We start from the raw sequence: 14,875 nt of genomic DNA, 5'->3' as shown, positions 1-14,875 counted from the left end.
GCGAGTGAGAGGATCAGGCGAAAATGTAAGGCAGAACATAAGCTGCTTGTAAAATCCAGATAACTGATGCAAGGAATTCACTTACTGTATGGCTGCAGAGCTGAGCTAATTATGTTCTCACTAACTTTGTTCTCGTCTCAGATTTTGACGTGCACATATGCAGCCTTCTCACCGCAGATGAAGATCATAATCAGGCTTAAACTGGCGCAACAAACAGCCTAAAACACCAAGAGCTCTCTCGTGCTTTAAAGAATCTCCACAGTGCTTTCTCTTCACTGCTGCCTGTGTGCCTAACAGCTGTCTGCTTCTCCAAAGCTGCCAGTAATGATAAATAAATCAGGGCTACATCTGATAATTGCAGAATTGTCTTTTAATGTTATTCCCTTCCATGTGAGGCTGTCTTTACTGTCAAGCCTGGCAATCTCATTTTGTTTGATTCAGAGATGAAATGTTCAAAGAGCGTCTTTGATTATGTGCTGCTTCGATTTGAGATTAAATTTAGTTAAAAAACTGAGATTAAACATATGTCACTTGAAGCTAACGCTAACGCGTCGCCTTTGTTAGTGTCCTTTGAGGATTCTTTGAGCTCCCGAATTATTAATTCATTTTTTAAAGTTAATGGCAAATGTCATTTTGAATGCTGTCAGAAGCGTCAGTTTGTCATATGCTATGCACTGTTGCTGGGTATCAAAGCAAATGTTGAGAAAGAGGAATCCTTTACAGCGTGCGTGTGAAAATTCCTGCCAACAGCGTTCACCTCTACAAGTTTTTTTTTTTTTTTTTATCCTTTTAACAGCTCAGAAACATACTGGTATTCATTTGTCGCTTAGTGCAGATATTTTAGCCATGCTTTTTGGCTTTAAACCGACGTGACCTTGTACCTCGTAAACTGTGATCACATGTATGTCGGAGTGGGTGCGAGCGTTCTGCACCACACAAGGTTATCACAGTGACACGCCTGTCACCTACAAGCACCAGGCTCGAGAGCAGGGTGGGCCGCTTCACACCAGTCAGCCCGTTCTGCATCCTGTGCAAGCTGCAGACACACCATGCAAAACACAAGCAGATAGCTGACAATTGGAGTTAAAGGTTTGTGAACTTAAGTCACAGTGGAGGAGTCAACACAGTGCGCCCAGGCTTACCTACTAATGTCCAAAGCAGCCTGCTTTGTTGTGGACATAACACAAAGTGACAATGCGCTTTTATTATTTGACTCCAAACAATGCAATTCCACATTTAAACATCTTCAGTACAAAATCAGTCTGACATCCTCAAATGCTGGCATAATTTAATGAAAGCTTTATGACCATAAATGCAAATTAATGTGTAATTTTGTGTGTGTTTGTGGAGTTTTCAGCCACGGTACAGACCTTCTTATTTCTGGCTTAAAACTCTCAGCAAAAAAAAAAAAATGTGTAGGTGTATTTTCCAGCCGCACTTCCTCAGAAAATACATTTAAAGAGAGCTTCAAGTGTGTAAAATATCTCAGAGCGATACTTGTGATAACTTATCTTTTCCTCTATGGGTATGACTGCACCGATTCCACTTTAACTAATATGAATGAATGGATACATGAAGACACGAGAGTGATGTGTTATATCCCTCATCAAAAGGGCAAAGTACTGCTACGTTAAAAAAAAAAAAAAGACTGTGTATTTCAAGCACATTATTCTGTGGTACCAGGGATTTGTTCAGTGGGATGAAACATGAATCACTGCATTTCCGTGAAAGGAAAAAATTCCCGGCTCTTTCACAAAGATGCGGTTTGATTTCTGTCAGTACCAACAGCAGTGTGTTTTGACTGTCAGTCTGTGACACAGCAAAGCAGCACAGCTTTCAGCTGGGAAACAGCTGCATTCATCAGAACACATTGATTGGTGATGAAGTCAAGGAACATCTGCTGTACTTGTCTCAGTTAGGCACCTCAAGATATAAAATAGTGCGTATATTCCTTCCTTAATATGCAGAGTACTTATTCTCTATATTACCTGTGTTATATCTATGAAACATACACACAATTAGTGCAAAAATTCAATTTTAATTAGTATTATTATATATCGATTACAGAGGAATATCATGTTATAATTCTGGAAAATACAACATTAGGTATTGAAGTTGTTATTCCATATAAATTTAATCTTATAATAGTTACTTACATAGGTGCATCATTTAGATAATTAATTATAAATAATTACTTTTCCATATACAGTAGTAATGGACTACAAGTGATGTTTGAAATGTATAAACACATATCTAAATATTCCCCAACCTTTTGATTGATATAGTATAACTTATTTTACAGTACTGTACAAAAGTCTTGTGCCATCCCATTTCTTTATATCTTGCTACAAAAATGGGAAATAGGTGCAGCAGTTTATTGGAATGTGCATACATGCATGGAAATACAGTATATAAGGCAAAAACAGATTTTGTACAATTCTGGTGAGCTTGAAAGCCGATATTTGGTACAACCACCTTTATTCTTCCACACAGCCTGAACTCTCTGAGGCAGCTTTCTTGTAATTTCTTTGAGGAGTCTTCAGGAATAGTTCTCCAGGCTTCTTGAAGGACATTCAAAGCTCTTCTTTGGATGTTGGCTGCCTTTTGTTCTGTTCTCTGTCAAGATGATCCTACACTGCGTCACTAATGTCGAGGTCCGGGCTTTGGGGTGTCCCATTGTGTGTTTTTCTATCCTTTTACTGTATTGGCAGTGTGTTTGGGATCACTGTCATGCTGAAAAAGGAAGCAGTTGCCAGTCAAATGCTTTCCAGGTGCTCTTGCATGCTGGATCAAAATCTGATCTGATCTAATCTAATCTAATCTAATCTAATCTAATCTAATCTAATCTGTGTTCATAATTCCATCAATTGACAAGATCCCCAACACCACTGGCTGAAATGCAGCCCCAAACCATGACAGAGCCTCCACCATGTTTTACAGATGGCTGAAGACACTCACTCTTGTATGTCTCTCCTGACCTCCTCTGTACATACTGATGACAATTTGAACCAAAAATGTCAAATTTGGATTCATCACTCCATCAGACATGTTGCCACTGATTTTCAGTCCAGCTATTTTCTCCCAGTTTCCTTAAGGATGGCTACTCGACAGCCACCCTTCCACTGAAACTTTTTCTGATGAGGTTTCAGTGAACAGTAGATGGATCACCTGAAGGTCAAGATACATCTCTCAGGTCCTGTCTCAGGTCTTTGTGGGGTTTTTTCCTAATAGTTAAGGGCATGACTTTCAGATACTGTTTATCTGCTGTAGATAATTTTTTAGGTGTGTTACTTTATTTGTCCTCCAATTGTCTAGTTTCCTTATTTTTTAAGGACATACTGCACATCATGTTGAGATCTGCCAAATTTTTAGCTAGTAGCTCTTTGGAAATGACCTTGTTGGTGCAAAAATACCATTTTATGTCTATCAAATCTGTTTGGGTTTTTTTGTGGATTCAACTAAAGATGGGAAGATATTCTGTCTTTTGCAACATACTGCTGCTAACAAAGTGCTTAAAGATACAAATTAAAATTGGTTCTTTCCTAAGTTGTCTTTTATGTGTAGACAAAAAGCAGCAAAAGTCCAAAGAAAAACTTTGAAAGACCTTCAGAAAGCCTGGAGGAATATTGCTCAAGACCAATTTTAAAAAATTACAAGATAGTCTAGCTCCTTGGAAGAAAAAAACAATGAGAGACTTTAGCACAGTACTGTATCTTGTCAGTATCTTTATCCATATCACACAAGGTAGATATATACACTGTAACTAAAAGTTGCAACAAAAAATATACAGGATGACCTGTTAAACTTGAGACCTGATAATATTTGTATCAAATTTTAAAGAAACATAGCCCTGTGATTATATAACCTATGATTTTATGCTGTGTGTGTGTGTGTGTGTGTGTGTGTGTGTGTGTGTGTGTGTGTGTGTGTGTGTGTGTGTGTGTGTGTGCGCGCGTGCGTGCGTGTGATTGCCCTCTTCAGTCTCTCCTGGTGGCTCAGCAACTGGCTAACGCGGTAGGTGGTGTGATGTCCGGGGCGGCACCAGGCATGAACCAGCCCATCCTCATCCCCTTCAACGCAGGCGGGCACCTGGGTGGGCAGCAGGGCCTTGTGCTTTCTCTGCCCACAGCCAACATCCAGAGTCTGGTGGCTGCTGCTGCTGCAGGGGGCATCATGACGCTCCCCCTCCAGAACCTGCAAGGTGAGAAAAAAGGAGATGATATTTTATGATGAAAGTTGAAAATAATCCAGCTGCTCTCAGATATTTTTTGTCTCATGTACAACAGATGATTCAGGAACTATTAATCATACATAAAACAAGTAAGAGTTTGGTGTACATTCATTTTAAGCCATGAAAAAGTGTTTTTCCCAATAAAATGCTGTAGAGGTCTTGACCAGGTAAGAGTCCTTGAGGGGTTTAGATCCCAAAAAGCAGCTATCCTCAACTTGCCCAGAGGAACAACCATATTAATTACAGGTCAGCGTTTTGCAGTGCAGCGCAAAAGCACTTTATGCCTCTTTCCTGTGCATAAGAGTGCACTGTACTTCACTTTTTTATCTCTTTTCCACCTCATCTGTCCATCCACATGGCTGTACTTATCCTTGCCTTTTAAACTTTAATGCCCAAGTGTTCTCTTTTGATCATAGTTGTAAATGGTTTTCATTTTAATGTTTAAAACATTGTCTCTTTTATACCATTAGATTGAGGGATGGATGGGGAAACCGTCAGTCATAAATCTTAGATGAGAGAGCCGCACTAATGTAAAAAGATGCCAGGCTACATGTAAAGCAGTGTGTTTTTAGGAGGGAGATTACAATAATGCCAGTGCAGCACAAAGTGCAGGGAAAGCTCCCTTCATGTGGGGAAATGGATGGACAGATGCCCTGAGTGAGGAAATGTGGAGGTAGAAGCCTAATGGACACAAACATGCATAAATAACAGCAGCCATCGCTGTGGGCAGAGCTTTTAATAAACCTGCATCTATCCAGCGAGCCCCTCAATGTATCCGTCAGTAGTGGACGATAATGGGCCCAGCAGGCCCGTCTGACTCACACTTCAACAGATCTTCCTACTGGCGTGTGAGGGACAACCCAGAGGCTTCAGTGATCTTATGAACTGATCGACAAACACATTGTCAGGGTGTCAGAACACCAAAACAAACACCACACAGTCATCCATATTGTCCACTGCCAAACAAACCAACAAAGAGTCTGAATCCAATGTCCTGATAAAATTCTACAGCCATCTGAGATAGAGGGGAAAAAAAAAAGAGACTGTTGTGGAGAAATGCCTCTGTGGCAGATCTTTTTTTAAGCGTGCAGACTGACAGACTGCCTGTTCGCACGTCCTCTTATCTGAAGGGGATTCATTGAAGGGACCTCCGTGGAGAGAAAGTGACACAAGTCACGAGTGAAGCTAAATGTCTTGACTGTGTCCGGGCCCCTCTGGCCACGCTGCGCTCCTCCACTCTCCCCTGTCTGAGTTCATCACAGCTCCGCTGAATGAGGCCTGCTGGCACAGCACCTCTGTCAGACAACTGCAGCTCTGGCCTCTGCCCCCGTGTACCCTCGCTTCCCCTCCCAGACCCTCCAGGGCTCCAGGCCTGATTAATCACACATATAATACAGTGCCGCACTGTCACCAGGGAGCAGTCAGCTCATTTCACGACTTCGGGAGCAAGTGTAGTTTACAGCGTTCACACTGCTCGCTAATTAGTGTCAGATCAGACAGAAGACAACAGTGAGGCACAGTAATGAGACTCTGGGAGGAGCCCAGCCAATGGCTGTATTTAAATGTAATGAGGCAGCTAATGACCAACTAATAAGGCTGTTTGTCTTGGGGAGTGGGCGGTTTAGGGTAGAGGATATTAGATAAATTAAAGCTCTGTACATTGTCAGAATGCCATAATTTACTAGCTATATTAGATGAAATTATGGATTTCAATGTATGTACTTTTGCATTTCCATATTAACCTTTAACGAGGGAAATGAAGTAAAAAGAGAAACAGTAACCACAGCGTTTTTGATCAGGCTAATCAAAGCTGGCTCTGTGAGAATAAATGTTGACAGAAGGGAACCGGCTGGACTTCTGCTCGCTTTAGGAGGGCAGCTCTCTCAGACTGTGATGAATAACTATCACTGTAATGGGGTTGTGCTATAAATTTGGAGCAGTTGCTTAAATAAAACTGAGCAGCATCTTGTGGCAGACTCAGTAAACACAGGCACCAGTGTAACTGGTTATTTGTCAGAATGATTTATGCCTGCAAACATGCAGTAAAAACAAATCCCCAATGAAACTAAACAAGGGAGAAAGTTATCTTTTGTGACAGAGTGCACACAATTCTAGCTGACTTCACAGAGGCAAAAAGTAGGTTGGGTCATGCTAGAGGTCTGTAAATATGACGGCTGATAAGAATAAAAAAATATATATATGATTTTCACAGTTTCAGATCCAAGTATGTATGACTGATGCAGACAAAACATCCGCAGATTTCTGTTCTTGAGTATGATGCTTCCTTTCTGCTGCATTTTAATAGACTTTTACTTCACATGATTTTATAACAAGCAAAGCAATGATTACCATACTTGTAAAACTAGTTGTTTCAAAGCACTATACATGTAATGCTCATTGGGAGGAAGCAGAACAAAGTCTCATCTGTCTGCGCCTCTCCTGTACGACTCACTCAAAGGTAATGCAAGAAGCTAGTTTACTCGAGCGCTTTCATATTAATAAGCATATCCCATCTTATTTGCTCTCAGCAGAAAGCCAGGGAGCACATCACATCAGAGAGCCGAGTTCTAATGGTGAGGTGAGAGCATTGTTCCTCTGTTCTCGTCCGCAGGAAACACAAAACAGCACTCAAGCTTCCTGATAAAGGTCGGCATCCCACTCACCTGCAGTAATGAGACCCCGTGTCAGTGCCAATCAAAGGCGCGTCTGCCGTTTTGATGAAAACGCTCAGCGGTGTCGTTCGCAGGTTGTGGGTTTTGGCATGATACAAATTAGGGAAATCACTCTGCTCATTACACCACCAAAGGGTGGGCTCCTGGGGGGAGAGCCAAATGTTTCCACACTAGTTAGACATGTCAGACTGCATCTCTTCTGCCTCAGCTGACTGCTGCTCCTTTAAGAGGTTAGCTCACCGGGCCGGGCCACTGACTACCTCTGTCCTCGGTGGGAATGCCTCTGTGTCCCTTTAGCCATTACATTAGCAGAGCTGGAGAGTTTCAGATATTCTTTTTGGGCTTGTTATAGCCACAGCAGTCGCTCATTGTAAGAGTGTTTTTTCTCTTGTGTATATTTCGAATCATTTTGGGGGAAAAAAGAAAAGAAACGAGCTGTTGTTTGTGGGCACATTCAGCCAGTTGAAGAGTCCTTTAAGAGTACCGTGCGCAAGCGGTCCACACTTCTTCACCCACATCTGCCATCTTAACACAATAGAGGCCAAACCCATCCCTTCTCCCTTATCACTGTTTAATTTGAAGTGTTCTCAAGCAGTATGTATTCCACATCGTCCTTTAATGATTTAACTTTGCTGTGGTTGTAAGATGACTCGCAGGGGAGAGAGCTGCATTAAATAAATAACAGTGATAAAATGTAGACCTCATACATTTCAAAGCTAATGCAACTAGCGGTGCAATAGGAGCAGCTGCACACAGTCCTGGAGCGGTAATTTGATTGATTTGTTGTGACAGCAGCCAAATAATTGAGAGTGAGAGGTGCTGCTGGAGATGAAGCGCAGGCAGAGGCAGGTTCGCCAGCCAGTCCCAGCAGATATGGCACCCGGGTTCTCATCTCTACCATTGATATCTGCCAGTGGTTTATTGTTTGTCTTCGATAAGAAGCTCGGAAACGTGCGGGGTTAGTGCCTTTGTGACAGTTTGGTGAAGAGAAGGAGGAAAAAAAAATCGCCAGTCAGAGCAAACAGGAGAGCATTAGCAGGGTTAGACCCAAACACACAGATTTACACACAGATTTGATGCACATATAAACACACACGCCATCTCCCATGAGGCTGATTTATACTCTGATGTCTGTTTTGAAGCTGAGACGTAAGTAAATTTCACCTCCTGCTGCTTCACTTGTTGTAGCCATGCTAATCATTTGTTCTGTATTCAAGTTGCATACTTTCCATAATTGCTGAAAAAAATAACAGCACAAACGATCCGCAGTGTTTTTGAATATACAGTATGATTTTTTTTTTTCTTTTAAACATATGCATCCCCAGATATTTCTATGTTTTGTGTCGGGTAAGAAACTGTTGTGTTGCATGTGTGTGTGTGTGTGTGTGTGTGTGTGTGTGTGTGTGTGTGTGTGTGTGTGTGTGTGTGTGTGTGTGTGTGTGTGTGTTAACCTTCTGGCTCTTGGCTCGTGTTTTGTTTCTATGGATGGTGGCGGTGTCACTCTGGTTCAGCCATGCCACAGGACAGCACGCTGCCAGAGCCCGAAATAGAAAGAAAGAAAAGAAAAAGGGAGGCTGAGGGAGGAGGAGAGGGGAGGGATGAGTCTTTATGGCGGTGTGGAGGAGGACAATAATATTGTTAATCAGATGTGGCTGTGTCTGCTCCTCCACAGCAAACCCTGACATCTGCCCTCACTGGTAAACACTGAGGGAGGCTTTTTGCAAACCTCCTGCCATAAACACACAGTCTACAAGACGGTCTCTCACCATCACACAGTGTCCATCTGTACTGTGTGTGCAGGGAGTGTAATGCATTAATTTTAATGGATTTTACTCAGGGTGGCAATAAAGCAGTATGGATTAGGAGAGGATCGTTTTCTGAATTAGGAGGCTAAATTTCTAGATGACAAATTCTGAAATTAGCTTCCAGTTATGTGAATAATCAAAAACATGTGGAGCAATCCTGCTATTTGCTATTCCCTGCGCTCCAGAGCTAAAAGAGATTACCCACTGGCTGGTGTAATTAAGTTTTTAAATGTGAAACATCCACACATGCTGGCTTCATTTAGCCAAATTAACTGTTTTTGAATAAAATCTCAATTATTTAATGTTAATACTCTCTAATAATCTTAATTTATGATAGTTGCACATGTTGATTAATATTCCAAACAATTATGCACAATCAATAGAGTTAATCTATTATAACTGTTCCCGCTGAGTAGAGTGGTTAATCACCAGTTGCGGGTTTCAGTAAATGAGGGAATATTGAATGTTGTGTAAATTACAATACATTGTTTTTGTGGCATTTCAGCACTTGTAAAGTCCTTCCAGTAAATGCCTTGACCACTCGGCCCCAGAGTTGTTTTGTGGAAATTACATCTCACTTTTAGCCTCCCTCCTTTGACCAGACTGTTTCCGAAAGATTTGCTAAAGGTCTGCCATATTGCTGAGGCGCAATTCAGGAGCTTTCAGCAACAATCTGTAGTCAAGCATTTTAAATGAAAATTGATTTGTGATTTACATGGTCAGTGAGGGGAAAATGAACTTATGAAATGTTGTAAATGAAATATTAGACAAGGTGCAGTGGGAGAGAGCAGACAGAGATGGTAATCTTGTGGAACTGGAAGTCCTGCCTGGCAGAACTGGGTGACATTTTACATTTATCTGTGTTCTGCATGAGTTGTAATGTTAATGGTAATTTTATGGGACTGAACTGGAATGAAAATGGTGTTATCACCGATTGCTTCAAATATGGAATTGTGTAAAGCAGCACAGCTGCATCCTTTATTTCCCATTCTCCAATAATGTGAGTTATTGCATGATGTGTCCTCTGAGGTTGAACGTGCGTATTCAGCCTGTTTTTATCAGTCTTTTTTTACTCAGGGCGCCTTATATCACATACCTGTGCCACAGGATGAAGCATGCACGCTGCTGTGTTTTGATATTAGTAGAAAGGCCGCATTTGTTTGTGAATTTTTCTCACACATTTGTTCAGCAGGTCTTTGCTTTTGTTAATAATTTCTTGGAGTATTTGTGTTGTCAGTGTTATGTTTTACATCTAGAGGAATGTCCCCGATCTGCATAATCGACCAGCATGTTTATAAATCTTCACTTTCACAATAAATGTACATAACATTATAATATGAACTAACATATTATCAAAACAGATCTATAATGGACTTAATAATACTAGCAGATCAATGCAGCATTACTACATAATCAATACTACTTACACTGGGCCCAGACGTTTTAATTTTGTTCAATACTTTGTGCAGTGAACGTTTCCTATTCCCGCTCTGACTGTGTACAACATGTATGGATTTTCATAGAGCTCGCTCTTTCGTGTTTGAAAGAGAAAAGAGCCAAAGAACGGAGAGAAGAACAAACAAAGTGATCCTGCGGCAGCAGCAGCAGAGAAGCTGTGGGAGTCTGGGAGGCAGCCTGGATCACACAGAGGTCACTCTTAAACACAGCTCTCCGGTTCCCCGTGTGTGAAACCAAAGAGCCTGTGGTGACATTTGTCAGCAGATGGTGTGGAACCAAACCCCTCACCAGCAAGGACATCTTGGCTGCTACTAAAAGCTATCTGTGGTTACTAATTGCTGACCAGGGCCTAATTACCTTAATTAATGGCAGCGGTATCTTGGGGCCAGATTTGTGGGGGCTTTTATCAGTATCAGTGCAGCTTAAAAGGTCCCACAGGAGGCCTGAGGAGTGTGCAGGTCCCGCGGGTGCTATTTTGGGACTAACTGCAGACACATCACAGATGGATCCTGTGGCATCAGTACAGGACAGCATGTTTGGTGAGCGGTATCTGATACTTGCAGATCATAAGAAAAACTCACTAAGCACATGTGAGGCTAAAGGCTTGCTTTTTTTCTCTCTCTCTCTCTCTCTCAGGACATTTTTTCCTACTCTTCTCTGTCATACACAAGGCTGTTCCCTGAATTACAAATCCGTAATTCACAATGACAAAGTAGACTTAGCACCTTTTGCCACAGACCGTGGGGAGTTTTGTTCAGTGAGCTCTCACTGTGAAATTAGCCCTGGTACTTTCATTTTCCAGTTGCAGTGAAATGGTTAAAAGACACAGATCAGCCAGTATGGAAATAGAACTGATTCAACAAAATCTGCTGCTTCCCATTGCTTCCTCCTCACCCATCCAGGAAAAAAAAAAGAAAAGAAAACCCTCCCTTCTTTTCTCCCCCCCATCCACCCCATTTTTTTTCTTACCATCCCCTCCGCCTCTCCCCTCCCCCAACCCCCGTCAGGCACCTTGTCCGCATCCGAAGAAGGCTTGTAAGTTTCGGTTGCATACATTTCTTTTGATGATATATTGTCCTGGTGCGGAATTTCATTTACTGCCGCTGCCCTTTGCTGAACCTGTTGCTAGTCAGTGAGCACGATAAGCGTATAAGTAGCATGCTACTTCATTCATCATACATCGTTCTGGGCTCTCAAATATCTCATATGCGATTCAGGAAGAAACTACTAAACCGGCACAAAGGATCCCACCAGGATCAGCTGTGGTTCCATTAAATGCTTATGTACCAAATAAAGCACACTTGGCTCTTGTTATCGTTGCATCTACAAAACATTAGCCTTCATTTTGTGGTGTACACATTGTTTATGTAGCGAGGGGGGAAAATGTATCTCAAGTGCAGTGCTCATGTAGTACATAATTCCATTCACATTGCATTTTGAATGCATGCATTTTGAAATCTGTTTTTTCCCTCAGTCATAGTGGCTGCTCTGTGTTGTATTAAACAGCATTAATAATCACAAGAGGCTCAGTGTCACTCAGAAGTCTCCACATCACTAAGGCAGACAGTGTTGTGCTGCTGGGCATGTTGTGCTGTGTGAAAGTGCTTACACGCTCCCTCAGACAACCAAAGGGAATAATTAAAGACAGAAGATGGAGGCAGAAGAATGGAAAGCAAATCCCATTGTTTGGGGTTATTTCATCCCACTGAATTTCTTTTTCTCACTTTCTTTTTGCTCTCTTCTCGCATTCCTCCCCAAATGCACTGTGGGTATGTGGCACGTTATCAAAAGCATATGTAAGCGAAGCAGCGCAGAACAAAAGCCCTGTGATGTCCTCCTCATACCCACATTGGCTTTTGATTATTCTACAATCATTTTATATCTGTGTAAGTTGGGAAGGAAGGGAAGGCTTAATAACCCCATAATATACAATACTGTAGCTGCTCAGAAGCCACAATGCAAGATGTGTTTTAGACGATTTGGAAACAACCCTGCTTAGTCCTCTTTTGCTCTCCTCTTTTATCTAATGGAGTAATTCTTCAACCCCTCAATATTCAAGTTGTTACCAAAATAATCCACAATGAAATTCAAATTTAAGGTGAACTAGACTATTAGGGCGACTCTACTCCACTCCATTTCTAGAGCAGTAAATGCAGCCCCTCAATCTCTCTCAGCTTTTACTGTCAGTCAGAGAGCACTCAGTCATCTCCGTGCATCAGGCCCGCAATATTGATTTTTCCACCCACTGAAACAGCCGCATGAACATAAATTTTGCATGAGGCTTTTACTCGCGGCCTCCGCTTTGGTCTGACGACACATGATGGGACCATGAACACGCTGTAATAACCCGGTCTGTCCTGCCAGGCAGACAGGCTCTTTTCAAGAAGGGGAGTGGGGGGAGTTCAACACCTTCTGGACTCTGAAGGACAAAAGCAGGAGACCCCTTACTGGGTTTCACAGCCTTACATACTGTTTATGTGGAGTGTAATTGAATAGAGACTGAGCACATCTCTGAATGTGAAGGAAATCCAAATGGTTTGTTCATAAATGAAGCTGTTGCGTATGAGTAGATGGCGCAGTTGAATAGTTTCTTTAGAGATCTTAAAATTTTAAAAAGTGTTTCTTTTATTTGCTTGATGGGATTTTAATGAGACAACTGTAAGAAATGTTTAAAACCAGGATTAGGGCAGGAAGTGTGCCATCTAAGAAACTTTAAAGCAGAGCGAGATAAACTAATTAGTCGCATTGGTTTCATCTTTAAAAACCTGCACCTGTGTATAAAGACAGATAAAAACAAAAAAACCTCTTAAGGATTTAAATCACAGTGAAAATAAATGTGATCTCTCTTTGCTTGGGACCCCCCTAGAACTTTGTCAGGGCCCCCCCCAGAGGTTCCCGGACCACACTTTGGAAATCAATAACAAAGCGTAAGCAACACCAAAAGGGCAACGTTATCGAGTACACAGGGATTTTCTTGTATGTGTAACAACTCCATGGAGAGGATTTGATTCTTTGAAATGCTTCCCCCAGAGTGAGGATCCTGCAACACTGCTTGATATTGCCTTGCATCACAAAGTGAAAGCATTATCTCTGGATCCCTACAAGCGATGTGGTTTACTCGCCGAAATCCTGTAGCTGCGACTCCTCTCAAATCTTAACTACCTATATATATTTTTTCCTCTCTCTCTCTTTTTTTTTTTTTTTAGTTTTGTAGTCACTCAGTTCCTCCTGCAGCTGAAATGCTGATATTGCCTGTTGTGGCTCCCTGAGTAATGTTTTTATTCAGTAGTTCTCGAGCTCCTTTAACATTTCATTTTCCACATGTTCATTCCAGCCATTGCCAATGCAGGTATCTATTCTCCATCCCTTTAACGTGATTACCAGTTGTATGGAGTCACCGGTGAAGGAATATAGCACAGATATATTGTAAAAAGAATGTTTTCTTTCTAAGTCTATCTGAACTTTTTTTTTCCTACCAGTTGTAGAATAGAAATAATATTAAATGCATTCATTTAAGTGCCTTAAGTACAAATGTGAGATACTCCAGTTGATTATTTCCTTCATATGTACCAAACTGGACCACTACAGAGCTCCTGTCAGAGAGCACAAACTCACTCAATGCTTTCCAGTTTCAAGAAAAGAGATATTATTGATGTGATTCCACCTGGTTGCTGCACAGATAAATTGTTGCATTTTCTGAAACTAAAACATGATTATTATCACCTTCTCTTTAGTAGCAACATGTAGAAATGCACTTAACAACTCTGACAAACAAGGCTGCACAGTTTGCAGCAAAGATGAGCAATGATGCCCTACAAAGAATTAGAATATAAGATTCTAATTGATTTTGTTATCAAAGTTGACGATGTCGGAGGTGTAAACAGCTGAAACAGACCAATTTTAACCATGGAAATAACTTCTACACAGCAAACTACTGTGAGTGCACAGTAACTATATGCCTTTTTAGCACATAGTCTGTGAGAGGAGACTATGTGCTATGACCATGACTTTTTTGTACTCTACAGTAATACTAAACTTGTTGCTGTTCAATACTCTTGCTTTTGTTACGATAGTTTGTTACTTATTTTGATAACAATATTTTCATACTTTTACTTTTTAGTGCAGGACTTGTATTGGAGTATTTTCAGTATTGCAGCCTTTATTTGAGTTAGCAGTCTCAGCGTTACTTCAGTGAACCAGATAGGCTGCTAAACCACACATGGGCAAAATACTGGAGGCCAGAAAGAGCCCGTGGACCATCTCGATCCGGTCTGCAGTGTCCTAGATGAATAACTGAAACCACCCCCCAAAACTGATTAAAAGCAGGCATTGTGTAAATAAAGGTGAATGGCCGTAATGGGTCTGTACTACTGATTAAAAGAGAAGGTCATGACCCTCAGAAATTATTCATTATTCCTCAGTATTCTTTATTCCTATAGTTAGAGTCTGATTAATGTAAAGCAGTCTCCCTTAAGTCTATTTACACATTATTCATAACAGAACATGTTTTATGCAGTCAAAAAATTTGTTTATCTGACATTCACAGAAAGTGGATTCTTTTATGCTTTTTTTTTTTTTGGCACCAAAAGGACACCAAATTAATGCCCTATAAGTTTCAAAAACTCTAAAACCAACTGTAAAATATTCCAGTATGTCTGCTGAATTCAGGGAGTTTAAGATAATTCACCATTATACGTGTCATGTTTCAA

General features: G+C 41.2%; 1 protein-coding gene across 5 annotated transcripts in view; it reads left to right on the top strand.

Moving 5' to 3' along the window:
• pou6f2 (POU class 6 homeobox 2) overlaps positions 1-14,875 on the top strand; it is an 81,454-nt gene that overhangs the window by 27,125 nt on the left and 39,454 nt on the right. For all 5 annotated transcript variants that reach the window (XM_030756039.1, XM_030756038.1, XM_030756035.1 and 2 more), the window contains one exon: positions 3,982-4,201. In XM_030756039.1, the coding sequence (XP_030611899.1) occupies positions 3,982-4,201 (220 nt within the window). The remainder of the gene's footprint in view (positions 1-3,981; positions 4,202-14,875) is intronic.

This window comes from Archocentrus centrarchus, chromosome 20, assembly GCF_007364275.1.
Source record: "Archocentrus centrarchus isolate MPI-CPG fArcCen1 chromosome 20, fArcCen1, whole genome shotgun sequence".
Taxonomy (NCBI): domain Eukaryota; kingdom Metazoa; phylum Chordata; class Actinopteri; order Cichliformes; family Cichlidae; genus Archocentrus; species Archocentrus centrarchus.
This window is presented reverse-complemented; position numbering and strand designations above follow the sequence as displayed.